Source organism: Pyrgilauda ruficollis, unplaced genomic scaffold (assembly GCF_017590135.1).
Source record: "Pyrgilauda ruficollis isolate IOZ18807 unplaced genomic scaffold, ASM1759013v1 scaffold100, whole genome shotgun sequence".
Taxonomy (NCBI): Eukaryota; Metazoa; Chordata; class Aves; order Passeriformes; family Passeridae; genus Pyrgilauda; species Pyrgilauda ruficollis.
This window is the reverse complement of record NW_024508102.1, coordinates 1,679,393-1,705,802: the sequence shown is the minus strand read 5'-3', so window position 1 is coordinate 1,705,802 and position 26,410 is coordinate 1,679,393. Positions and strand designations below refer to the sequence as shown.

Below are 26,410 nucleotides of genomic sequence, written 5' to 3'. Positions count from 1 at the left end.
GGGCCGGCCGGGGGCGGTGCGGGAAGGGGCCGGCCGGGGGCGGGCGGTGCGGAGCGGGCGGTGCGCGATGGGGTCCCGCCGCCCGCGGGCCTGACCCGCCGGCCCGGCATGGCGGGCATCATCAAGAAGCAGATCCTGAAGCACCTCTCCCGGTGAGGCGCCCCCTCCTCTTCCTCCTTCTCCTCTTCATCCTGCTCATTCTCCTCATCCTCCTCCCTGGGGGGCTGCGGGGGGCGAGAGCCCGGGCCTGGGGGTTTGGGACGGCGGGGCAGCGCCGGTGGGGAGCTGCCGGGCCCGGGGGGCTGAGGGCCCGTTCGGGCTGTGGAGCCGCCGGGCCGGAGGGGGTGTCCGAGGATCAGGGGGTGTCCGAGGCCGTGGCCACTGTGGTGTCCGGGGGCAGCGGGCCCAGGCTGCCCGGAGTGGCCCTGCCGCCCCTCCTCGGGGTCGGAGCCCGGCTTTGCCCCGGTGTCGGTGCCCAGCGCGGCCCGGCGGTGCCGGCCCTGGGCCGCGGGCGGCGGCAGTGGAAGCTCGGGAGGCGAGAGGGGAACACGAGCTCTAGCGAGGTGTTGGCATTGTATTCCGTCATTTTCTGTGAAGTTCGTCCGAGGCGCTGCGAGGGGCGTTGGGGAAAAGCGGGTGCTCCCGGCGTGAGGCTCTGCCGGGAAATGCGGCCGCGGCTGCTCGGGGCGGGCCCCGGGCACATAGCGGTGCCTCAGTTTCCCTTCACGGCGGGGAAAGAGCTGCCTGTGTTATCTCATGGCTGCGGGCACCACCTCGCTCTGCATCGCTGCGGGATCACAGGAGCGTGAACAGAAAGGTGCCGTGCCCGTGAGGTGCAGGTGAGGCCACAGCACCGCACAGAGCTTGTCCTCTGCTTTCTGAGCAGGTCCTTTCCATCCCTGCTGCTGGACACGCTCCGGTGCACAGCGAGGGGTCTGAAGTGACCTGTGTGGGCTCAGTGCTGGTGTGACCCATGAATCCCAGCCCTCTGAGGTGTGTGGAGCCCCAGACCATCCCCACACACCCTGAGTGGGCAGTGCAGGGTCTGTCTTGGGGTCACCAATGGCTCCATGCTCCAGCCCTGTCAGCGCTGTCCCAGAGGAGGAGCGATGGAGCTGCTCTGGGTGCTGGTTTAAAAATGGATTTCTGACATCCCAAGCTTCCGAGCTTTCTGTCTCATTCACCTCACACAGGTGTGATGCAGTCAGTACAGATTCAGCCTCCTGGTACGGAGGCAAAATTGAAGTATTTTGTAGCACAGAGAGGTGGGTGAGAGCAGTTCTTGATAGAAGGTAAAACAGAGCTGGGCTTTACCCTGGGTGCTGTTCCTGTGAGTGCTGTTCTCATGGACAACTCTCTTTCTTTACATAAATACAGTTTTGCTGGTGCTTTTGCTTAATTTTGTATTTCAGTCTCTCCTTACCACTGCTACAGCATATGCTTACCCAAAGTGCCCCTTTTTCCCTCTGATTGGGCCAGTTCTTAGTGTTCACCTGTGTATCCTTTGGGTAGTTCTAAGGAGAACAAGGAGTCCCAAAACATTCAGCATCTCTGCCTGTTTTCCTGCTAGCCAGACTTAATTGTTTGGGTGATTGATCTGATTCTGCCCCTCACTTGAACAAGGATTGTGGATCTTTGCAGAAATGCAATTTGAACCCAGTTTAATGGTGTATAAAAAAAAGATTAATTATTTTTGTTTCAGTTTTGTTTCCTCCGAATACCTCATCTTCACCCTCCCTGTGGGTTTTCTTTCAGCCACGCTCGTTTGCCTGGAAGAATTTTGCTACTGAATCATTAATCTGCCTTTATATTCTGCTCACATTTGCATGTGAAATAATCCCTTGTCCTTTTTGTTGTGTCTCCACTCGGAGTCCTTTCTGCACGGGGGTGTGTTTTTGTCCCTCTTCCATGTGGAAATTTGCAAGAAAGCGGTCAGGAGAGGCAGCTGGATCAGGGAAATGTGAATGAGGTGTTTCACCTGACTGTTCCTGTGATCCCACCTCACGTGAGTGACCGGATCCCAGCAGGGATCAGTACAGCAGGGATCAGTACAGCTGGGATCAGTACAGCTGGGCTTTGCCCGGTTGTGAAGGTATTTGACAAGGCTCAGCCTTGTGTTGTGCTTCAGCAGCTTAAATTCCTAGAGCAGGAGAACCTAAAAACTTGCAGAGCTTTCGCCATCTGTGCCTTTCACTCCTTTGTCCTATATTTAGCTTAGAAAAGCAGACAGATTAGGTGGTTTCAGTTCTTGCTGCTTCCAGGCGGGCACAGGGCTGCAGAGCTGGGGAGCGTTTGGAGCCCGACATCAGGGACTCCCCCAGAGCTGCTGGCTCTGAGCATGGCTGTGCTCCCCAGCCTGTAATTACCCATGGAAGCACATCCAGTGCTTTAAAATAAAATCAATGAGCTGCCTTTACCTCTTCCTGGCCCTATTTGAAAGGAGCTCTTTCTCGTTGTCTTTTTTTTTGTTTCAAGCGGTGTCGGCGTAGCCGCAGCAGATCCGTGTTCTCAGGGTGTGACAAAGGCCCTGCTTATCCACAAGCCCGACTGCCTCAACTTCATGTGCCACTTTGGGATTTGAGTTCTCAGCACTGCAGTGGGAATCCTTGCCAAAATGGCTTTTATTTAATTTCCTTGGAGAGGTTTATCCCCTGCTGCCTATAACAGCTGCTTTGTGACGTTTTCTTGTGGGACACGTGTTGAAGCTTGTGAGCTTGTGGAGTAACAGGCACACCAGACATGGCTTCCAGAGGAAATGCAAGGTGCAGTCCTGCTGGGAAGAAATAAAAGCTGGTGTCAGCAGAGGAGCAGCTGGACTGGGGTTTGGGTGAGGTCTGAACACAGCAGAAGGAGAGCACAAATGTGTCTTACTGTGACAGGGACCCCAGAGAACTGCAGCTGAGGAATAACTTTGGGAACCTCAGAGAGTAGGGTGAAAAGGGAAGAGAGGAGAAATGAGAGAGGAGTTAACAAGAAGATGGGATTTGTTCTGTGTCATTCAGGAGTCATTGGAATGGGCTCTGTGGCTTGCACAGGCAAGTCAGGCCATGTCACCAGCTCTGCCTTTGCCCAGCACAGGAGTGTGGGGAATTCCCTGAGTCTAAAGAATGCTTTCCCCCCTCAGCTTGCATTTCTTGCCCAAATGCTGCAGTCTGGGCGCTGCTAGAAGAGAACAGACCCTGAATTCCTGCTCTGTTTGCGTCTCCCTTGCCCTGAAGTGTTTTGCAGCATCGCTGCGTGCTCGAGCACTGCGCTGCAGCTGTGCCCTTGCTGCAGTCACAGGATGGCACATGCAGCTCCTGAGGGCCGTGGGACACCCTCAGAGTCAGGAAAAGCTACCACCAATAAAAGAGATTTGCTTACTACCAATCCTCCAGGCTTCTCCCAGTTTCCTGACCTTGATTATAAATTACCTGGAAGCAATTTAGAGAGCATGGTGGGTAAGGAGGAAAGCAAAGAAACTGTATCTGGGAATGGCCTGAGGAAGCTGCAGAATCTCAAGTGATTTAGGCAGCAACACCTCTGACCAGCTTTGCAATTCTGGCTTTAGCTGTTTTAATGTCCTCCTTCAGGGGTCAGGGAAATTTCTGTGATGACCATTTGCCTAAAATAGCTGTTGCAGCAATGGGAAGTACATGAAACCACAGAGCTGCCAGCTGTTAAAGGCTGATAGGAACTGTTACTTTTCCATCTGCACAGTGTCCTGCTCCTGTGGCTCAGCACGTGCTCTTCCTCCAGGTGATGGTTCCTTTGGTGCCCCACGCCCAGGGTGGATCCAGAGCACTCAGCAGTTTGTGGCAGGACTTCATGAGGCAGTTTATGAGGAAGGATCTCTGCCAGGTCCCAGCAGCTGCTGCTGTTTGTGCAGCACCAAACCCCTGGTGATAAGCTTGTCTCTAACTTCTTGTCTCTAACAGGCTGTGCCCAATGTAAGGCTGGATGTAAACCCTTTATTCAGTGTTTGAATTTGGAAATATCTTCTTTTCCCGGTACATTTTGATGGCTTCTTTTACTCTTAAAATTTTTAATATAGCGGAATTATTGATGGCAAGGCAGAACCCCAAGTTATTATGGGTAAAGTAACATGGATTTCCCTCTTCTTTGTTCAAGACAGGGTGGGAAAAAGGAGTGGGCACAGACAGGACGTGGCATTTTCCCTTCACAGAGTCTGAAGTCTTCCCTTGGAAAGTCATGGTGGCTGTGCTGCACTTTGCTGGGGGAACCAAGTGATCAGTTTGATGGAGCTGCTGGGTGCAAAGTGTTTCCAACCACTTCTCCTTGGCTCCAGACACGTGTGTGCCATTTCTGGAATGCTAAATAGACTCTTGTTGCAGCAGAGGTAAATTACACTTGAGTAGCTCAGGAGGAAAGTGTGGCCAGAGCTCCTTCCCTGCAGCTCTGGGCTTGCAGAGCCCTGCACTGACCCTGTGGAACCTCTCCAGAGTCCTTCGGCCTCACTGATGGAAAGGGGCTCTTCTTCCTTATTTCTCCTGGACTCCCTGAGCCCTTGCCTCCCCTGCAGTGCTCAGTTGAGTCAGAATTAGGTATAACCTGTTTATTTCTGCACACTGGAGACTAAAATGATTGCAGGATGAAGAAGTGGAGCTTTGGACTAGTGCTTGTATTTACTGGGTTTCTTTCTAGTGTTCTTTCATCTGTTGTTTGCTTGAGGATTAGGTTTGGGAAATTCCCTGGCAAGTGCTGAGGGTTTGCATTCTGGATTTGTTGAGAGCATGGGGCAGCTGGCATTTAAACTTTACTGAGTGTCCTGGTGAGGAGCTGGAAATAGCAAAGGGAAGGTGGAGTTCAGCCCCTGGCAGAGACCCAGCCTCTCCTCTCAGCTGAGTTCCTGGTTTGCTTTCCAGGGCTCCCAGCACCCACTGAGGTGCTGGTGGGTGTGAAGCAAGGTGTCTCAGCCTTCAGAAACCTCTAGATAAATATTTGTTGAGACAAGAAAGTGTCCTTGGTGCCAAGGAAGGCTGCAGCCTTGGGGAGGAGTGAGCTGGAATTCTGCTCTGTGTCGTGGTTCCCTCTGAGCTCCTTGGAAATGCTGATTTTTCTCCTTGCAAATTTAACTCTGAATTGAATTCTTAAGCTTTCCCTTGGTCTCGTTGTGTTGCAGGAGGTAACACAGAGCCAAGACAACTGATGACTTACCAGGATGTTTTGTGTTTGGCTTCGGGTGGCTGAGAGGCCCAGCCTTTCATTCAGTGCAGTTGAAGCCTGGAAAAACAGAAAGCTGATAATGGAAAGGCGCCAGCAGGGACACCAGATGTGCCTAAATCCACCCTGATAAGGAGCATGGGACGGGCTGGCACCTCCTTACGTGGAAACTGTTTGCCCTGTAACCCAAGCAGGGTGCATTTCTCAGGCCCGTTGTCCACTTGGGAAGGACATCTGGGGTACACAGAGCTGTGCACAGGAGATGAGATGATTATAAATATGCTGCTTTCTGTCTTCTTAACAATTGGGCAGTTTGGTGTTGATGGGATTCCCTTAAACTCTAAATGGCTTTGTGCTAAGAGGGTGTGATATCAACTCCATCTCATGCTGCAATAATTAGTCCCATCCTCTGCTAATTCAGCGAGTTTTTCTTCCTCCTGTGCAAGTCTGCAGAGCAGCTCTGTGCCCACTCCCAGACAGAGTGGTCCCTGCTAACACCAGAAATTCGAGGAGGTAAAATGGCTTTTCTTCCTGAAAAAGCTTTTAGTTCTTCCTGTGCGTCTTTGAGGCAGCTATTTTTTCCCTTTTTACAGAAGTTTTGATCACTTGCCCAGTTTTATTTCCTCCAAAATTATTTTTAAGTTCATCCTCAGTCATGTGTGCTGCACTTAAAGCTTCTGCTGCTGCCTTCCTTGAGCGCAGCCCTGATTTGGAAAGTCACTGACCTTTCCTTTTAGCAGTCATCAACCTTTTGTTCTAGTAAACATGCTATATGGCTTCTGAGATAAGAGGTTATAATTTGAGGTGAAGTGTCACATCACAGAGATTCTTGGATTGTAGAAGATATTCCCAAGGAAGATGGAAATCCCACTAAATGCCCTGTTCAAAACCAGACCAGGCAACACTTGAAAAGACTTTTGGGAAGGAGCAAATCTGTGTTGGTTACAATACAGTTGTTGGGTTTTTCTTTTCCCTGTGTCCAATTCCTGTGATATAATTGATTAAATGACATATTTGTATTCCAAATCAAAGCAGAAAATCCTCATCTCTTCCCTTGCTGTGACCCTTGTGGAGGCAGAAACCCCAGTGGTTCCTGGGCTGGTTTCCCATGAGCTGATTCCTCCTTTCTGCCTTACCTGTGTTTGGAGGGACTTTCCAGCTGCTCCCTGCAGCTGTGGCTGGTGTCACAAGCCGTGCACTTCCTTCTGCCAAGAGATTTTGCTTGTCATTAAGCAAAATCAAGGTCACTGATGTACAGCTAATTAGTTCTCCCACAAAATAGCCATAGTGACAAAGGTATTAATAGAAATGCTCGTGTGGAGCTGGGGGTGGTGGCTGTGTACAACAGCCAGTGATGGATGCAGGACTGCAGGGAGGAGGCTGAGGCAGAAAATGAGTATTTGAGAAGAAGGTTCCTGATCCATGTGGCAGCAGGGTAATGAGACAGGGATCTGAGGAGAAGTTTTATGATTTCAGATGTCTTCTGACATTATCTGTCCGTGCATTTGCTCAGTTGGAGACAGCGTGGCGAGACAGCTACAAATGTGAACATAAATTTATTTATGATTCTAGCCTGGCTTTGGGCCAGTGGTCAGATTTACCCAAATTCCTCTTGCAATCAGTGAGTTTGTGGCCTCTGGATATGCAGGCTGAGGAACTGGGCAGTTGTTTTCAGTAGTGACATCATGTTTTGATATATAGTCAAGCTGATGATTGAGCAAATAGATTTTCAGGGTTGACTTTTGTCAGAGTAATCCCAGCAGGCTCAAAAGGAGTGCTGCCCTGTGAGTTTACTGGCTCAGCTCTGCTTGACTTCTGATGGAGCTGCAAAAAAAAAAAAAAAAAAAAAAAAAAGTGCAAATATCCTCTGGTGTCAGTTTTCCCAATAGCCACCATTTTCATTCAGTTTTCCCTAAGCCAGCAGCCCCTGCTGCCAAGGCCATTGCTGTGGGTGAGTGTGAATGGAGAGATCCTGCCAGCAAACATCTGACACGTTCTGCTCTCGCTGCTTTTCCTCCCCTGGCACTGACCAAAGCCGTTCCTCTCAGGCAGCAGCAGAGTGGCACCTGTGGGCTCTGTGTTCTCAGGAGCTCTCACCTGAGGCCTCCTGTAAGCCCTGTGTGACATGTGGCTGGGGAAGTGGCTCAAGTGAGAAGATCATTCCAGTCTGGGATTCCTGTACAGGGCAGCAGCTAAAAGCAGGGGTTGACAATGGGCAGCATACCCTGAGAAATTTGGGCCCTGGTTTAAAAGAAAGAATCTGTTTCCATTTGAGATTTATTTTTTTCCAGAGCCTCCATGGGTGTCCCATCATGGGTGGGGTCTGTAAGCTCTTCTTTGGGGGAGGAATGGCACATTTTGGTGCATAGAATGCCTCATTAAAGAATTCTTTAATGGAGCCTGGTAGCACTGGGGGTGGGTTTGCTACCTGCTCAGCAGGATCTCTGAAGCCTTTCCCTGGAGATGGTGATGAAGAGTTGCTTGGTTTGGCTGGATCAAGTTTCATACCTCACTCTAGACTGTGTCCTGCTTCACAGCTTTGGTTCTTCCACGGTGTGCTGGTATTTTTGATACACCTACACACTAAAGGAAAGTGATGCCCTGGTTCAGACATGTGCTTGTGTTGCCTATAATCAAAAGAAAAAAGCCCCTTGTATTAGAATAGTAAAGTATTAAAGACCTTTATTAAAGTAATAAAGACCTTTATTTGGAAGCTTCCAGGTGTCCTGGTGGTGATGGGAACACCCAGGACTGAATTTCTACATTTTATGATGTTAATTAATTAGGATATCTAACAGGTACATCCTAGAGGAGATTCAGCTGCCCCAGTAACCTATCCCTGGGTCAGCCCCTTGGAATTGGTCCAAGGGGTTCTCTACCCCACTTCTTATTATGCCTTATTTTAGGTCCCCTCCTTGGAATAAGACTAAACAATATTTCAGGAATGTGTTTACAAGGTCAGCTTGTTGTTCTAAAATCTAGGGGAAAAGGGTAGGAAAACTACTGGAGCTACAGCCATGCATTAGCAATCTACAAAACTACAAATGTATGAAAAATATATAAAAAGCTTAAGCATCATTCCCTCCCTTCAGAGACTTGACAGTATAGAATTATAGGAAACACTTGTACTTTTCCTCTGCATTACCAGCTGAAAGCAGCTTCCCTTCTGAGCACTCTTATCCTGGGATGAGGCTCCCAGCCCAGGGATGATCCTTCAGTGCAGGTGTGAGAAAACTCAGCCAGTGGGAGCTGATCTCTGCCCACACCAGCTTTTGAGCTTAAGTGCTGGGTATTACCTACCTGTCCATGTTGTGTTTGGTTTATTCTTAGCATCCAGTCCCAGGCAGACACAGTGACATCAGCTTTCAGCAGAGCTGCTTCTCTGACACAACACAAGGGTGCCCCTGGATTGCCTCTGCAGGTGTTTGCTCTCATTTTCAGCCGTGTCTGGGTTTGTGGGTGCTCACAGCAGGACTCCAGGCCCAAATCATATGGATTCCCTGCCAGTGGAGCAGCTGTTGGAGCACACTCTGCAATTTTCAGTTTCTTGGTGCTGATGCTGAGAAGCCAGGTTAACCTCAGCCACCTCCCTGGGCGTGTTCAAACAAGAAGCCTTTGGTTAGAGGGAGTGATGAGTTTGAAGGGAATGTGCAGCCTGGCAGGTGGTGCAAACTTGGTGTGAGCTGGCAGCGTGTCCCTGTGGCTCAGGACAGGGAGGGGACAGCAGGGGCAGGAGCTGTCTGCAGGGAGGAGCAGCAGTGGGCAAACTCACAGCTGTGTGCTGCCTCCCCTTCCAGCGCTGCTACATCAATAGCACGGGGGTGACACCAACATCTCAACACATCTGTCAGACTTTCTCTTCCAACAAAATGTCTGGAAAGGCCCTTTTGCCCCTGGAAGCCCTGGGCTGATGGCTCAGCTGCTGCTCCAGTGCCTCAGCCAGGTTTGTGCTACACCCCGAGCTCCTTCAGTGGCTGCAGCAGCTGCATGCTGGCAGTGTGGCTCTGGTTGCTCCTCTGCTCCTGGAGCTGTGGCTGTTGCAGGAGCCCCTCGTGCCTCTCCCAGAGCAGTGCCCACACTGTGGGTGCAGGGGCAGAGTGTGACTGGGAGCCTGCTCCTGCTTAGGCTGACAATAGGGGCTTTCTTTCCATCCCGCCTTCTGGACCACTGTACAGAATGAGAATTAGCATTGGCATGGAGGAATGTGTGAAATAAGCCCTGGATTCGGTGGTGGGAAAGTTGTCTGGCAGGAACTCCTCAAGTTTGAATCCAGTGATGTTGGAATGCAGCCCCCTGCTCCCATGGAGGCAGGTCCTGCACTGGAGAGGGGTTTGATGGAGACAGGAGGGGTTTTGCTGCCACAGAGGGGTTCTCTGGCATGGAGAAGTGTTGGTGACACTTGTGCAGCCTCTGTGATCTGCTGCCCTCTGAACTGGCTCCTCTGGTTCCTTAGGGGCCACTCTGCTTTTATTCAAGGCCAAGGCTTTCCCACCCACATCCTCTGCTCTCGAGCAGTTCTGCTGCTAGTGTTTGATCCATGACACTGAAATCTCAGGCACATGAGGGATGTGAAGGGCTGCACCCAGGGGAGGTGAGCACTGGCAGCCCTGGGGAGGAGGAATTTCAAGCAGAGAAAACAGAGGAGAGAGCTGGGGCAGTGTCTGGGAGGGGAGGTGCTGTTTGGCCCTGCTGACCAGAGAGCAGGCTGGGCTGCAGTGCTGGTGTTAAAAAGAGACAGCCACAAAAGTCGTTCATTAATGATCTTTTGCTTTCCTGGGTGAAAAGAATCTAGAGAATTAAACTTTCCAATGCTGATATGGCAATTCTGGGGGCAGTAAAACTGCTGAGCTGTTGTAGTTTGGCTTTGGTTTTCTTTGGTTTTGTCCTAGGGCAGTTTTGCAGGTTTCCAGGATACAGAGCTTTAGAAGGAAATTTTCAGTTTCTCAAACCTGAATTTAGTTTAAAACAAACAAAAAAAAAAAAATCCTCCAAATGTCAAAGTGTAGAAATGTTTGGTTTTTTTTCTGGAGCGACCAACTTGCTTTGGGTCTAAAAATGTCAGAAAGGGTTTAAGAAAACAGCAAACGAACTGGTATTAAAATAGCTCTGAAATGCTCCTGCAGTCTCAGCAGCTTTGCTGGGGGCTGTTTGTGAGTTTCCTCTTTCTCCCCTTGTAGGTTTACCAAGAATCTCTCTCCAGACAAAATCAACCTGAGCACGCTGAAGGGTCAGGGGCAGCTGACCAACCTGGAGCTGGATGAGGAGGTGCTGCAGAATGTTCTGGAGCTGCCCACCTGGCTCGCCATCACCCGGGTCTACTGCAACAAGGCCTCCATCAGGGTGAGCAGAAACAACTTCAGATGGATGAAGTTATCCATTTACAGGCAGAATCGCTGAGGTTGTGCATGGACTTGCACTTTGCACACTGAACTTTTACAAATTCTTCCTCCTTGTGCTTTTTTGAGAAAAAAAAAAGTGGTTTTTTACTTGTTATAAGTCAGGTTGTGTCATTGCATATGGTACTAACCACTGTTGCATTACATGAACTCAGAAGTTTTAAGGACATCAAAGAGACTTCCTATAAAAGAAATATGATTCTATTCTGCCAAGTGACAGTAAAAATGAGCTTGTCTTACTCATCTGATGTGCTGTGTTTTTAGAGTCAGATCTGCTCGGTTTAGTAACAAACATTTGTTCTCCCTCCTACAAGAACTGCAGAGTGAACGTTGCTGTATGAAAATAAAATGGAGCTTTTTGGTTTGTGCACAGTTTTCAAAAGAGTTGTGTGACTTCCAGTAACAGCAGCAGTTAGTTGTAAACTCTTAAAGGCCAGGAATGTTCCCCACAGCAGAATTTGACCTGCAGAATATCTGTTACTCCTGATGATATATGAGATCCAAAAGCTCAGCTAGGTTTGTAGATCTGGTGTCTGGAATGTCTTTTCCCTTGTCTGTGTCTTGTTTGACCTGGATACAATGAGACATTGCAGACATTTCTCAGAGAAATGGGGCTCAGAGTTTGGGCTGAGAAGGTTTCCTGCAATTTTTGAAACTTTCCAATGCAAAAAGCACTTTGATAACCTCAACTTTATCGTTTCAGATCCAGTGGACAAAGCTGAAAACACACCCAATCTGCCTGGTAATGTTGCCTCTCTTGTCTTCTTACCCTCCTTTCTCCATTTTTCCTTCCTTCTTTTCTTCCTTTTCTTCTTCACTCTTTTTGATCTCTTCTGCTTGAGAAAAATTCTGGAGAGGGAAACCATCAAGTGCTCAAATTTTCTTGGGACCTGAATCCTCCAGGCCCTTGGCACATAGGGCCATGAGTACCATCCTGTGAGTCCCTCATTTCACTGCAGGATGGAGCCAGATGAGCTGTCAGGGAAGTCCAGAGCCACCCTGTGCCTGTTTTTTGTTGGTTGTTTTCCCACTCCTGGGGTTTCAGGTTACCCACTGACACTGATGGTGTGAGAGCTTTAACACATGAGACTCTTGGAGCATTGAGACTCCAGAGTTCGTTGTCCCTGCCCTGGAATCTCACCCCAGGGCTTGAGGCTTGGTGTGGTGTTCATGGCTCCCACGCTGTGTCTCTGCAGTACCTGGACAAGGTGGAGGTGGAGATGAGGACGTGTGAGGAGCCTCGGCCGCCCAATGGACAGTCCCCCATCGCTCTTGCTGCTGGACAGAGGTCAGACCCCGAGCCCTGCAGCTTCTCCCTGCCCTCCTGCCGGGGTGTGGGGGCTGCTGTTCTCCTTGATTCACCCCTGGTGTCCCTGCTCTCGGGTTTAAGTGCCTTTGGTGTTGCTTATAAACCTCTGTGTGAGCCTCACCTCTGCCAGGCCTCTCGTTGTGACATGTGGGGATCTTCTCTTTGCAGTGAATATGGCTTTGCTGAGAAGGTCGTGGAGGGGATGTTTATTGTTGTCAATTCCATCACCATCAAGATTCACTCCAAGGCCTTTCATGCTTCTTTTGAGCTGTGGCAGCTCCAGGGCTACAGTGTCAACCCCAACTGGCAGCAGAGTGACCTGCGCCTCACCCGCATCACGGACCCGCAGAGGGGAGAGGTGAGGCCTTGATGAATGACTTTTCCTTGTTTCATTTCATGTCTTGTGAGTGTTTTGGGGTTTTTTTGAATCCTTGAAGTTGTGAAAATCTCAGCATTTTCCTGTTTTTCTCCTCCTGGGCAGGTTCTGACGTTCAAGGAGCTCACCTGGCAGACCCTGCGGATAGAGGCAGATGCCACGGAAAATGGGGATCAGGATCCTGTCACCACTCCTCTGAGACTCATCACCAACCAGGGCAGGATCCAGATCTCTCTCAAGAGAAGGGTGAGAGTTTCCTCCATGCTTTGCAGGATGTGGTCTCACTGCCTGGTGCAGAAATGATGAATATTTCCTCCCACAGTCCTCAACAGCTCTTTTCTCCCTTCAGAAATGTTGAGCCCAAACTGATGTATCTCTCCATGTTTTCTGTCAGAGACAGCTGTGTTCTTACTAAATGTCAAAGCAGTTTCTTTCCCACGGGAGGATCTCGTGGATGGAGTGAGTTTTTCAATCTGTTTGAACATCCTAAGGAGAGCTGTCATCCCCTCACTGGGAGCTGAAAGCCTGATTTTTAGCTGTCAGTGGAAATGTGATGATTTAAAAAAAAATGAATTAAGCAGCGAGCAATTTGAGCAATTTGTCTCTTAAAGAGGAGGTGGCTTTGACTGCTATCCATCTGAGAGGAGGTGCTGTGGATGTGCACCAGATACCATCTCTCAGAGGAGTTTCACAGCAGCCTCCCTTCTTTCTGCCTCCATCTGTGGGGACAATTTTTGAAGTCCCTAACTCCTTTATTTTTCAGACCAAAGATTGCAACGTGGTGGCCTCCAAGCTGATGTTTCTGCTGGATGACCTGCTCTGGGTGCTGACAGACTCTCAGCTGAAAGCAATGATGAAATATGCTGAGTCTCTGAGTGAAGCCATGGAGAAATCTGCTCAGCAGAGGAAAAGCCTGGCACCAGAGTCTGTACAGGTGAGTTTGGATGTTGGTCTGCCAGGGAAAAGGGCAGTTTCTGTTTGTGTGGCATCTGGCCCATATTCACAGCATTTTCCTTGATGGGAACTCAGGTCAGTGTCATGTGGACTGTGGGGTAATGAAGTGACCACATGAGGGGGATTCATTGCCAATGAAATACATTTCCAAGTCAAGGATGAGGGAAGAGGAATATTTCTGCTGGAGTTGGAAGCTCCAGGGAAGCAGGGATGCACACATAGTGCAGTGAGTTGCACAGGAGGGATGGGGAATACTTGGCCCTTTTTGCCCAGGACTCTTAAAACATCTTCCAAGAGAAGTGCATGCAGCTGGCAGAGCCCCAGACAAAGGTGGGAGCACAGGAGAGGATCCAGATCCTGGGAACCCCAATTCAGTCCTATAACCCGATGCCTTAGAGGCTGGAAGATTTGCACGAGTTGATTAACTGCATTATAACCTCTGTGTTTCCCTCTCTCTGAGTTCTCACTGAGCTTGTCCCTCTCCCACAGATCACCCCCCCTGCTCCCAGTGCCCAGCAGTCCTGGGCTCAGCCCTTTGGAGCCAGCCCCAACGCCAGCAGCATCGGGCAGTACTTCGACAAGCACGACATGAAGGAATCCTCCTACCACCTGCTCATCTCCCGCCTGGACCTGCACATCTGCGATGACAGCCACGCCCGGGAGGCAGGTCAGGAGGAGGGAAGCAGCAGCAGAGGGAAGAACAACAGCTGAGACAGTGATTTTGTGGCTGGAAGAGGGTTGGAAGGCACTGGGGTTTTGTAGTTTGGGATTTGAGTTTCCAGGCCTGGTTCTTACATATAAACAGTTGATTCAGGTGTCCTTCTCCTGGCCTGGGACAAGGTTTTGGTGCAGATTCCTAAAGATGGTACCTTAATCCTGGCTGTGGTGGTGGTCAGAGCAAGGTGGTTCTGAATTCTCCTGGGTCAGGGCTTGGATTGCAGAGCTGACCGTGGTTTCCTCTGCTCTGTTCCTCACAGGTGCTCTGAAGCATGGGATGCTGGGCGGTGCCATCCAGCTGACCTTCAGGAGGATGGCTTTTGATTATTATCCTTTCCACAGGGCAGGTAGGGAGCCTGTGGCCTCACAACCTGAGGAGAGGGATAAAAAAGGAGTTTAAAGAACTCTTCTATGATTGCATGGACCAGAAGAAAGAAACTGCATTTTTAAAGCTGGGATGTTTGCTTTTCTGCAGGAGATGCCTGCAAGCATTGGGTGAGGTACAGTGAAGCAATGGAGACTCGGGGACAGTGGGCAAAGAAGTTGGTCAGTGAATTTCAAAGCAAGATGGAGAAGCTTTATGAAGAAACAGACCCTGTGTTTGCCGGGACTCCACTTTCCCCCTTCAAAAAGAAGCCAGGTAAAGGAATTTGAAAAAACAGTGAAGCAGGAGGTGGTACCAATTTTGCTCCATCCAGCAAAATCTTCAGTTGCCTGTTCCCAGCTGAGCAGGCTGGTTTGTTGGTGCAGGAATGCATAGCACTCTAAAAATCATAAATATAATGGCAAAGGAAAGTGGCTGGCAGAGCACTGCAGCAAGGATGGACAGGCTGCAGTGGATTATTGTTGAGTTTCTCCATAAGATACAAGGATGAAATTACATACTTAAGACCTGGTTTAGGAATGTGTTCTCTTGCCACAGAACAGACTCACCTTTCACAGTGTTCTTCCTTCAAAAGTCCTGAGTGTTTCTCCTGCCCAGCTGCGTTCATCCGTTTCTAATTCTGGGGCTGTTAGTTCTGCTCAGTAGGCACAGAGTGTTGGTACTGATGGTGCAAAGAAGGTGACCAAAACCCTCTGTGTGTCCCCACAGAGCCTCCCCAGAGTGCCCAGAGGAGCCCCCCAGAGAAGGGCCGGGCTCCCCCCAGGAGTCTCCCGCGGCTGCGGCACCCGCCCTGGCACCGGCTGCGCTCCAGCTGCGTGGTGGTGCGCGTGGATGACCTGGATGTGCACCAGGTGGGGACCTCAGCACTGCCTGCACGTGGCAATGGCACTTCTGGAAAGGAAATTATATCATTCAATACGTGATTCAAGATACGATTGAAAGAATCATGTAAATCTTACATCCGAAATGCTGCCCGGAGAACCTAAATGCTGTTAGGGTGTTGTCTGTAAAACTTTAAACCCTTTTAAACTGCTGGTAATTTTAATGGTCAGAGGGAACTGTATAACCACAGGTTTCTGCCCTCTGTTCCTATCTCAGCTTACACCAAGCATTAGGCAGGCCCAGTGTAAAACATTTCATGCCTTTGAGAAGTCAGTGAGGATGTGGATTTTTAACAAAGGAGGAGTAAGTCTCACCTAAAGTTTTCTGCCCTGGATCAGGCCCTGCATCCATGTGCCCTGTGTCCATCCAAGAGCTGGTTTTGCTCATTGCAGCACCAGATACTGTGATGGACTTGCCAATGTGCTACTGATCTTGCAGACAGCTGTAACAGATTTCTGTTCTGTTTGCTCATGTCACCTAATTCTGCTTGTCACAGCTCTTACTAGCAGTGACAGGAGACACAAAGAGCTAAATTCCCTCAAAGGAGAGGAGTTGGCAACATCAGCAGGTAGAAGAAAATCATGTTTTTGCTTGAAAGCAGTGTATGTTTGATGTGTAAATGAGGCAGATGGAAGACAGGCAATTGTGGGGTCACTGGGGCACTTGGGTTTGCCAAGTCTGAGTTCTGCACCTCTGCATTTTCTTCTGTTTTCAGGTCTCTACAGCTGGGCAGCAAAGTAAGAAACCCTCCACCTTGCTGTCCTGTAGTAGAAAAATCTTCAAACTCCCTGACCAGGTCTCTGCAATCCATATTGAATTCACAGAATATTACTTCCCTGACAATCAGGACTTTCCAGGTAATACATCAAGGTTAGCACCTTCTTTCACAAGTTTCTTAAAGAGTCATCAATGGTCTGGATGTGTTAACCCTTTTAGATATTCTCTGTGCATTGTTGTTTATTTTTCTGATGTTTGCCATCCTAATTTTTTTTTTTTTTTGCCTGTGGGAAGGTGGGATGGACTTTGTGTACAATGTGGAAGCAGAGCTGTGCTTGCAGGAAGGAATTGCAGCAGCTGCTGTTTGCCCAGTTCCTGGGGTTCAGCCTTACTGGGAGCCCTGGAGCAGGGCCATGGGGTGCTCTGGGTGCTGTCCCAATGGGTCACCTCATTCCTCTGGGTGCACCACAGCAGCTCTCCTTCTGACATGTGTCTCTCAGGGGTGGTGAAGCCCCTGCATTGGTGCTGTCAGTGCAGGTTCTGCTCTGAGCTGCAGAGCACACGAGGGGCCTTTCCTGCTATCATTAATCTGTTTCCTTCTAGTTCCATGCCCAAACCTGTACATGCAGCTGAATGGCCTGATGCTCACCCTGGACACACCAAGTGTGCTCTGGATAAACCTCTTCTGCCTGGATCTGTGTCGCAGCCTGGAGCAGTTCAAAGCCATCTACAAGCTGGAGGACTCAGGCAAGCGGGATGAGCACGTGGATGTCCGGCTGGATGGCTTCAGGCTGAAGGTACCATCTTTTCCTTCCTTTCCCAGTCTTCAGTGTTCTCTCTGTGAAAGGAACATGAGACCAGGAGATAGCTGAGTCCATAACAAGGAGACAAACCTGCTGCCTTCCTCTGACTTTGCTCTGTCTGCCTCTTGTGTTGGTTTTGTTTGGTCTGTGGGCAGTAAAGCTGGTGCTGGAGTTCTTACCCAGAATAAACCTCTGCTATTCCTGTCTCACCTTTCTTCCCCCTGCAGCTCAGCATCCCCGTGGATAAGAAAGTCACGGAGCACCGGGACCGGCCACAGGCCCTGTGTGTTTGCATGGCAGAGGTGACAGCCACCAACACCCGCCACGCTCCCTCCTGCAGCTGCCAGGACCTCCAGAGCCTCTTCCGGAAATTCGCGGGCTCGGAGTTCTTCCACTCCAGCTACGCCGAGTTCCCCCGGGCGCAGGACAGGTTCAGCCTCCTGCACACCCTGTTCCTGCACCACGCCTACCACGTGGATGACAGGCCACAGAAGCATCCAGGCTTTCCCCAGCTGCCTCACAAAACCTCTGCCTCTGAGGATCTGTGGTCTGTGAATTTCAGTGAGCTCTCCCTGGGATTTGAGGGTGCCGAAAGCTCCAAGGGCAGAGCCCTTAGCTTTATTGATCCTTTTCCCCTTTCCTTATGGGCCTGCCTGCCCAAGAGGTGGGGGCAAGCTCAGATATCTAAACGACAGGAGCTGGCCACCTCTGAGGTGAAAATCAAGCCTTCTGCCAGCTTTAGCAACCACTCCAAGAACGAGAACCTCTCCAGAGAACACGGGGTTTGTCAAAGATCAAAGACTGACCAGGATCTGAGGAATATCTATAAGGCTCCAGACACGATGGATGTCTTGGGAGAATCTGACTGTGAAGTTGATGATGGAGTAGACAGTAAAGAGCTGGAAGCCTCTGCTGATATCCACGTGCTCATGTCCTCCTCTGTCCATGTCAAAGTTCGGCTCAACCACTACCAGTACTTGGTGCTGCTCAGGATGAAGGAAGTTCTGCAAGCACTACAGGAGCAGCTGGCCCAAGATACCCAGGAAGTGACTGGGTCTCCTTTAGCTCCCATGTCTGCTTGTGTGGGAGTTATGTTCCACAGTGCTGAGGTGGCCCTGCTCATGACCCCTGCTCCAGGGTCTGTCGTGGAACCCAGGTCCCTGGACTCGGACACAACCAGCCTGATCGAGTCCGAGCTCTCACCCTCAGACAGCAAGGAGGGGCTGGCAGCTGAAGAGAAGGAGCTGAAATCAGAGAGCAGTTCAGAGAAGGGCTTAGGCAGCACCTCAGAGCTCCCAGAGGACAGTGGGATCCAGGACACGGGTGCCAGTGTCCAGCTGGAGAGGCTCCCGAGGTCCGCGAGCGACGGAGCCCTGGGCGCAGCTCCCCGCGGTAAGGGCGCAGAGGAGAAAGGCTTGATAGAGGAAGCACACGAAGCTGTGGAAGCCCTGGTTGCAGAAGGACCAGCAGAGACCAGCAGCCACCCTCAGAGCCCCCCTGCTCTCCCTTCCAGCCCAGCCTCGGACACGCAGCCCTCGGGCAGAGGAGGCGTCGCCCTCAATGGCCAGGCAGAGCTCATCCCGCTGCGGAGCATCGAGGAGGAGCTCTCCAGTGCCCTGCACATCACCAAGGACGCCACGAAGGAAGCTCTGCACGCCACCATGGACCTCACCAAGGAGGCCATGTCCCTCACCAAGGATGCCCTGAGCCTGAGCCGGGACAAGATGACCTCCACCATGCAGAGGATGCTGTCCCTGCCCCCAGCCAGGTGAGCAGGTTCCTGAGCTGCAGGAGGGGGACACAGAGGACCTCCACTCCCTTTCTGTCCATTGTATCTGGACTGGAGATGGGTTAAGTGTTCATCTCTTGGGGGTGTTCTGAGGATACTGAATCTGACTTGCAAGTGGTCAGAGACCAGCCCAACACTCAGATAATCTGCAGGCTCAGCTGCCTGCCTTTATCCCTGGTTTTTGTTGGGTTTTTTGTAGGGATTCTGTGCCCAAAGCAGAGGAGGGAGCGGTGACCCCGGGCGGGGCGGGCAGCGGCCGGATGCGTTTCTTCTCCATGAAGAGGACCTCATCCCAGCATTCCTTTGACACCACATCCGTGGATGGGAGTGGCCCTGAGGACGGGCTGTCCGTGGACAGTGATGGCAGTGATGGCTTCGTGATGCTCACAGACTCTGGTAAAGCCCTTGGCCTTTTCTGTCCCCACCCTCCTCTCACAGGGGTGATGCTTTGTGCCGCAGGCAGCTCATCCTGTGCTCCTGTGGAATCACTTCTGCTGCTCCTTGTTTTTGAAGGGCTTAAGGAGCTGCCTCACAGTGGCTCTTTCTGCTTTTGTAGGTGCCTTTTCCTTGAGATGAGGAGGGTGAATCAGTGTGGGGTGACCCTGAGTGTCCCAATGGTGTCCTGAGGGCTGTAGGGGCTGTGATGTGCTGGTGGTGGGTGGTACAGAGCATTTAGGAAGGGCTGGTTGAATACTGGGTACTTGGGACATCTTTCACTTCAACCCTGTGTTGCTTAAGCTCATCTGAGAAGCTGGAGAGAGATGGATCTCCAGAGGATGGTACCTCCAGAGAGGCCAGAGGTTCAGGCAGATGCTGATGTCAGGACTTCCAGAAAAAGAAATGGAATTGAGTTGTTGTTACTTCCATTTCAGAACCCAGCCTGGACCCCCTTTCTTCAGGGCAGCTTCCCCAGGCCCACAATGACACGGGCAGCAGAAGCAGCCTGGTGGCAGAGGACGAGGGTGGAGTGTCCCCTGAGGTGAACAGCTCCACGTCCCAGAGTGAAGACCCCAGTCTGCAGCTGGTCAGTGCCTGGCACTGGGATTCTGTCCCTGAGGGGCTCTGGAGGTGTTTGCTGTAACCAATGAGCTCTTGGTGGCTGTTTCAGGTGTCTGTCCTCGTGCTGAAGATGAATGATGTGAACTGTGCAGTAGAGGTACAAGGAGATGATTTGTCTGTGGCTTTACAAGTGATGAACGTGGTTCCAGAGCAGCTGAACAACGTTGGCATGTGGCAGTTCCTGCGTGGCTACGTGGGTAAGATGCTGCTCTGGGACTCAGCTGCACTGGTAGAACTTTTATATCATCCTCCCTCAGGGAATATTCCATTAACTGGGGCCTCAGTGTTTGGGGTGGTTAGGATTGAACACAACTCATGTGTGAGGGTTCAGATCTGACATTTGAAAGATGTTTCCAAGTGTCTACACAGTCAGGCTCTGTGGTGCTTTGTAGTCATTGATTGGGGTTTTTTAAATTGCTGAGGATGCATAAAATGAATTTAAAAAGTGAATAAAGCTGTCTAGGGAAGCCATGAAGTTATTCCTGATCTGAGAAAAATACTTTTGGGTCTACAGTACTTTCCCTAAATTTGAATTTAAAAAAACCCAACAAGCCAAACGTGAAAACAATCAACTATCCCCCTCAACACTCCAAAAAATGTAACCCAAACAAAACCAAAAGCAGCTCCAAACCTGAAGTGGAAGTGTGAGCCGTTCCCAGGCTGTTGATCCTTCCTTTCCCAGTCCTGCCAGTGGCCACGGTGGAGCCCAGGGATGAGGAAAGGCTGGTCAGCTCTGGAGGGTGAACCAGGGCACTGGGTCAGCTCTGGAGGCAGAGCTGGGGCACTCTGGAGGGCGGCTGGGACAGTTCTGGGGGGCAGAGTTGTGGCAGCTCTGGAGAGTGAGTGGGGCACTGAGCCAGATCCTGCCCATGCAAAACGGGCCAGTTTTAAAGTGTGGTGAGAGAGGGATGTGCCTGGGACCTTAAATGATGCAGCTCCAGTGCCAGTCCAGTGATGTGAGCTCTTAGTCCTTCAAAACTGGGATTTCTCCCATGTGAGGGGTGATGTCAAACCAAGGTCACTTGGCTGCTTTTGGACTGAGATGGGCTTTCCACGATGCCCTTTCTGACTGATCCCTGATCACTGGCCCCGTTGTGCAGCGAGATCTCTCTGCCCCAGCTCTAGGAGACCCAGGTGTGGAGAAGGCAGCGAGCCCTGGGGCCGGGCAGCCCCGGCCCGAGGTGTGCCTGCGCCTGCAGTCGGGTCCGAGCGCGGCCGCTCTCTCGCCGCTGGCCGAGCGCAACGGCTTCCTGCAGGTGCTGCTGCACAGCCAGTGCACTGAGCTCTGCACGTCCTGCCTCACCAGCCTGGGACCCTTCCTGGAGGATGAAATCATCCCAGAGGTCATCCCCATGGAGATAGAGGTGGTGGATGCCAAAATCACGTTGAAGGTGAGAGATTCCCCCCAGGGCAGAGCTCACTTGCAGGGTTGCACTTGGGAAGGGATGCTGTGGGAATGCTGGGGGCCTCTGTAGAGCTTCTCTTCTCCCAAGACTGTTTGGTTTTGCTTCTAAAAGCAAAACCAAACCTAGGGATGAATAAGGAATATAAGGGAAGCGTGTAGTTGTACATCCTGTACATAAAGCCAGGCCTTTCCCTAGGGTGGCCTCACCCCCGTGAGTCTGGCAGTGCTGCTGGTCAGGAACGCTGCTCCTGAGGAGGCTGCAGGCAAGGGAAATCCTTCCAAGAGCTGTCACAGCTGCTCATCCCTTCTCTGCTTCATGTTCCTCCAGGATGACAGCCCCCCAGTGTACCCCACCTCCCCTGGCCCTGTCCCCATCACCTTGGCAATGGATCACCTCGTGGTGAGGCGCAGGGATGACGGTGTCTTCTATCTCACAGGTGAGTCACATCTGGTTTTATTGTCCCTCTGCACCCCCAGGCTGTGCTGGAGGAACTGGGATGTGAGGGTTGCTGCTGGGAACGATGGGCCCTGAGGTGGGAGCAGTCCCTGTGTGTGTTTCCTGCTGTGGGAGCAGTCCCTGCCTCTGTTCCCTGCTGTGAGAATTCATGTCTGGTGTTCCCTTAAGCACACCATTATTACCTTTTACGTTCTCCATTTTAAAGGGGGAAAGAGAATTTTATTTTCCTGTGTAACAAGAGGGGGAAGAAAAAAGGCAATAAATTAATTAAAGGTTATTTTTTTTTTCTGAGAGCCCTGTTGTGTGAATGTCCACACCTGAGTGGGTTCTGTTGCTTTTCAGCTTCCCAGGGGAAGGACTCAGTGAAACAGGAAAAACCTGTGTCAGTCCCTGAGGAGCAGAAGGCCCCATCAGAGTCTGTCTCACCAGCCCCAGCAGCAGGAGCACGTGGGCTGCAGGTGAGTCACTGCTGCTGCCTGGACAACAGAGGCTGGAAATTCTCTTTTGCCTTGGTGTGTTTGCAGTCCTGGCAGGTGTGGTGAGCTGCAGGAAGGGAATGACCCGAGGAGCAGCCTGTGCCAGCTCCCATGAGTGTTTTAAGGAGTGAGGGCACCTTGCCCAGCATGAACTCACTTGTTCCCTTTCAGAATCTGGTTGGGGATTATTTTTTGTGATTGGCTCCATCTTCCCCACTGTGTCCAGTTCCTTGTTGGAAGAACAGCAGTTGAGAGGTTCCCAAAAAGAGAAGTTCTGGCAGTGGTTTTGTCTCGCTGTGTAATTGATCCCAGAAGCTCCTGCTTTGGTTTTCCTTGGGGCAGCTCACTGTGTACCTTGAAGGCTCCTGCCTTGTTCTCTGCTTGTCTCCTGCAGCTCAAGCAAGTGCCAGAGTTGCAGAGGGAGCTCCAGACCATGAAACTGGCCCTGGCAGAAGCCAACATGGACAAGGCTCGCCTTCTGCAGGAGATCAGGAAGTACAACCCCCTGTTCCAGCTCTGACACTGCCAGGGACAGGGCACCAGCACCAGCAGGGCAGGTTTGGTCATTTCGCTGCCAAACGGGTCCAACCCCAGGACTGAAACCAGCTGTGACTGCAGAGACTGGGCACAGGGAGGGAGGGAGGGAGGGATGGAGGGGCCTGGCTGAGAGAATGAGAGCAATGAGGAGGAGTTTGCTCTGCTCTGGCCTGGGAGTGCTGCACTGAGGCAGGGCACGGCCAGCCCGTGAGCACCAGGTCAGATGTGGGGGGGACACCCCGTGTCTCCTCATCTCTGGGTGGCTTTCAGCCTCCTGCTTTTGTGGTGACTTCTGGAGATGGTCCATGCTGGGGTTTCTGCTTCTTTCACCCTTCCTTGTTGTGTTCTTGCCCAGCAGTGCTCGCCAGGGCCCGCAGCAGGAGCAGGGTGGTCACCTCAGCACCTGGGCAGTGACAGGGCAGGGCTGGCAGAAAGGTCAGGGCTCTGCTGGGAGAGCAGGGCTGCTGTCACTGGAACCAGGGATGGGATTCCCACTGTGGAGTCAGGGCACACAGCTCACTATTCCCACACGAACAGGGTCAGGATAGTACAGAAATTCCTTCAGATTCCCTTTTCCACCAGTAATTCCTTGTGTAGAGATGGGTGCAGTGTATGAGACAGTCCAGTTCATTCCCACTTTATCCCACAATGTTTGGCTTTATTGGTGCAGGAATTAATTCCTTACAAGGCACTGTTTAAACTTTTACTATCAAAGAAGGGGGTGAGGGAGGTTGGTTCAGTCTCAGGTGATGACCTGGGTGTTTTTTGGGATGCACCTTGTCCTCAGAGCTTTGTGTGCCCGAGTTCCCCAGTGGGGAGGAGGAGGAGCAGCTGTGGCTGCTGAGGAAGGAGCTGTGGGGTTTTCAGCACTGGGTGGAATCTTTCAGCAGGGCTGAGGGGCTGCTGGGGATGGGACCCCAGAACCTGCCAGCCCTGATCCCAAAAGGAAATCACTGGAGCAGCTCCCTGTGAGCACTGCTGGGAACTGCCCACCAGCAGGATTTTGTTTCACCAAACCTTTGTGCTGCTCCCTCTCCCTGTGGGGGAGCAGGAGCTCTGAGAACTGCTTGCCTGAGGTGGAATGCCACGGTATTCCTGCTTTTTCTTCATTAATTGCTTGAAAATGGGAGGTTTCTCTCTTCTGCTTTTTCAAATTTTCATGGCATTTTGTGTGAGTATGGGAAGGGTATGCCAAGGGTTTGCCCAGCCTGCAGGGTCCCACAGCTCCTCCCACGTGTGCAGGCTGAGCACAGCTGGGGCCAGGTTGTTTACAGCAAATTCCTTGCTCCAGCAACTTCAGTCCACGGGTTTTGTTGAAGAATTCAAACATTTCCTTTGCTTTGAAGACCCAGTAAAAAGGAGTGTAACCCAAAACCCACACACGTGGGAGGACAAAACCTCCTGGGTCCTCACAGATTGTAAATATCAAAGTTTACTTTGTGGAGCCTCTTATTTAAGGATTTTCCTGTGTTCCAGTGAGAGCCCAGGGAGTCCTGCCTGGCACAGGTGCCATGGGAGAGCACGTGGCATCAGCACCTCCCACAGGGGCAGGAGCAGCTCCCAGGGCCCCTGGGAGGGGATGGGGGAATGTGCAAGCCTGAACTTGAATTTGAATTTTAGGCAGTATTGCAACTCTGCTGCAGTTTGTTTCCACTGATGCATTTATTGGTTCTATGAACCAGGAGCAAAATTAAACTCATTAACCTCCTTCCAGGCTCGGGCCTCTTTTCCTGCTTCTCCTTCCCCCTCCACCCCAACGCTGCTGGTTTTTGGGCAGCTCCTGGATTTGGAAGCACAGCTGAGCCCTGACTTGAGATGTGCCAGCCCCAGGCTGGGAGCAGCTCTGGGAGCACCTTGGGTCACACACGGAGCAGATCCCAGTCAGGTTATGAACACAAGAATAAGTTTAATGTACAAAAAAAGCCACATCTGGGCACAGACAGCACATCTGGGCCAGCAGGAAATGCTCTGCAGCCCCTGCTGTTCCTCTCCCTGCTGTGCTGAGACCCCAGAGTGCAGGCTGAGGGTGCATCCAGGCTCTGCCCAGCAGGAACATCCTTGAGGCCCCACAGGCCCCCCCAGAGGGGCCTTGGGGAAGAGTCCACGTGGGAAGCTCCCACAGGAAGCTCACCTCAGCCTTTCTCAGTGGAAGATGATCTTTTTGTACTTGGAGTTGGGGATTTGCCCACGGGCCTTGAGCCTCCTGACGGCCTCCCTCATGTGCTTGGGCTGCAGGGGGGGCAGCTCCCCCCACTTCTCACACCCATCCAGGGCTGGACAGACAGACAGACAGAGGTCATGGCAGGGGCCAGCTGAGCTCTGCCCATCCCCTGCAGCTGCTTCAGTGCAGTTTGAAAGGAACAGGGAATGTTTGTGTTTGGGGTTTGCTGCTCAGAGGCAGGAATGGATCTGCTCCTCCTCCCTGCCAGGACAAAAAGCTTCTGAAGCACCCAGGCAGGGTGGAGATGCTGGAGCCAGGGGCTGGATGAGCTCAGAGCCTCTGCTCTGCAGCCCTGGGCTGAGATTTCCCCCAGCAGCTGATCCCATAAAGGGAGACTGGGGCAGGTTTAGAGGCTCCAGGAGCCCCTCTGTCCCTGCAGCACTGAGATCCTCACCCTGCAGCTGCTCTGGGCTCAGGCCAGCCCAGCCTCTCTGCCTGAGGAGAGGCAGCAGCACTGGGGGGCTCAGAGGGGCTGTGGCAGCTTCACCAGGAAAAAGCTGGAAGGGAGAACCACGGAAAACCTGCTCCAAGCAGGGAACTCACCCGGGTTCCTCCCTTGTCACTCACCTTCCTCCACCACCTCCCCAACAAACACCTTGGAGATGCCCGACATGGCGATGACGACGTTCTGGGACACCGAGGTGCCGGTGATGGACTGGATCAGCTGCGACAGGCACGGGGACAGGCGGGGACACTCAGAGCCCCACCCCAGCGACCTGCCAGCCCCTCGGGGGAGCTGCAGCGCCCGCTCCTGCCGCGGGGACTGAGCTGCAGCCCCTGGGGCTGGGCTGTCCCGGGCCGCGGGGGTGGCACGGCCCCGCCCGGGCTCCCGCCCCGCTCGTACCCGTTTGATGGCGGCCTTGGGGAAGGCGGAGCGGCGATACATCTCGTAGCGGTTCAGCTGCTCCTCGGAGAAGGAGGAGACCAGGATCCTGCGGGCACAGCGCTCGTTCCCAGCCGTTCCCCCGGGCCCGGCAGGAGCGGGGAGCGCTGGGCTGGAACGGGAATCTGGAGGGGGCTGCGGCACCGGGGCCGCGATTCCCGGACTCGCGGGCACTCACTGCATCTTCTGGATCTCGTCCTCGTCCACCTTCTGCTTCTTCTCCTTCCGCTCCTTCAGCTCCAGCTTCACCTTCCTGGCCGCGCTCGCCTGCAGCGCCGGGTCCTCCGAGTCCGCCGCCTCCCCGTCCGCGCTCCTCACCTGGGCGAGAGGGCAGCGCTCGCTCTGCGGCCCCGCGGCCCGGCCCGGCCCCGCTGCCGCTCCCGCCTCACCTCCCCGTCCGCCACCTCCGCCTTCAGCTCGCTGCCACCGCCAGCCTCCCCCACCTCGCCTTCTCCCGCTCCCTCTGCGGCTGCCGCTTCCCCCACAGCCGCTGCATCGCCGGCGGCGGGCGGGGAGCAGCCTGCGGGCGGCGGCTCCGGCGCGGCGGCACCGAGCGCGTCCCGGGCCGGGTCCGCCATGGCCGCGCCCGCGGCGCCTCCTGATGACGAAACGCGACGGGCGCCGCGGGGGGCGGAGCCTATCGCCACGGGAACGGTCAAGCGTGGCGTATCGTGATGACGCACATTACCGGCGACGCTCGGGCGGTAGTCATGGCAACGGAGATGCGACGGCGCGTCCTGATGACAAAATTGTCAGGGCCGCGCCGGGGGGCGGTGCCTGTTGCCAAGGCAACGGCGACTCGGCAGCGCGGTTTAATGACGCGTCCCATGGCGCCGCGATGGAGGCGGAGCATGTCGCCATGCCAACGGCGCGCCAACGGC

The 26,410-nt window shown here is 52.5% G+C and overlaps 2 protein-coding genes across 3 annotated transcripts; one reads left to right on the top strand and one right to left on the bottom strand.

Annotated features, from left to right (window-relative positions):
* Positions 1–24,133, top strand: UHRF1BP1 (UHRF1 binding protein 1). Its single transcript, XM_041466667.1, has 21 exons — positions 1–152; positions 10,341–10,503; positions 11,263–11,301; positions 11,756–11,847; positions 12,037–12,226; positions 12,350–12,490; positions 13,008–13,178; positions 13,688–13,865; positions 14,176–14,262; positions 14,391–14,555; positions 15,009–15,151; positions 15,898–16,039; positions 16,503–16,696; positions 16,930–18,470; positions 18,691–18,887; positions 19,364–19,515; positions 19,600–19,747; positions 20,670–20,941; positions 21,284–21,392; positions 21,755–21,870; positions 22,283–24,133. Exons 1-21 carry the CDS (start codon positions 109–111, stop codon positions 22,406–22,408), a joined length of 4,410 nt encoding a protein of 1,469 aa, XP_041322601.1. The 5' UTR covers positions 1–108; the 3' UTR covers positions 22,409–24,133.
* TAF11 (TATA-box binding protein associated factor 11) lies at positions 23,133–26,135 on the bottom strand. Of its 2 annotated transcripts, none has more exons than XM_041466680.1 (5): positions 25,919–26,135; positions 25,708–25,847; positions 25,491–25,578; positions 25,214–25,310; positions 23,133–24,698 (listed from the first exon to the last, which is right to left on the bottom strand). In XM_041466680.1, exons 1-5 carry the CDS (start codon positions 26,105–26,107, stop codon positions 24,568–24,570), a joined length of 645 nt encoding a protein of 214 aa, XP_041322614.1. In that variant the 5' UTR covers positions 26,108–26,135; the 3' UTR covers positions 23,133–24,567. The 2 variants fall into 2 exon arrangements, with proteins under 2 accessions (XP_041322614.1, XP_041322624.1); XM_041466690.1 differs by having other exon boundaries at positions 25,973–26,126.
* Positions 26,136–26,410: the final 275 nt, after the last annotated feature.

What these genes read in the sequence shown, in the direction of transcription:
- UHRF1BP1 (XM_041466667.1), top strand. Translation starts at nt 109, where the DNA reads ATGGCGGGCATCATCAAGAAGCAGATCCTGAAGCACCTCTCCCG. An exon ending in ATGACCTGGATGTGCACCAG is followed by an intron (nt 15,152 to 15,897) that starts GTGGGGACCTCA and finishes TTCTGTTTTCAG; the next exon opens with GTCTCTACAGCTGGGCAGCA. An exon ending in CTGTCCCTGCCCCCAGCCAG is followed by an intron (nt 18,471 to 18,690) that starts GTGAGCAGGTTC and finishes GGTTTTTTGTAG; the next exon opens with GGATTCTGTGCCCAAAGCAG.
- TAF11 (XM_041466680.1), bottom strand. Translation starts at nt 26,107, where the DNA reads ATGGCGGACCCGGCCCGGGACGCGCTCGGTGCCGCCGCGCCGGAGCCG. An exon ending in CGGAGGTGGCGGACGGGGAG is followed by an intron (nt 25,848 to 25,918) that starts GTGAGGCGGGAG and finishes CCTCTCGCCCAG; the next exon opens with GTGAGGAGCGCGGACGGGGA. An exon ending in TGGGGAGGTGGTGGAGGAAG is followed by an intron (nt 24,699 to 25,213) that starts GTGAGTGACAAG and finishes CTGTCTGTCCAG; the next exon opens with CCCTGGATGGGTGTGAGAAG.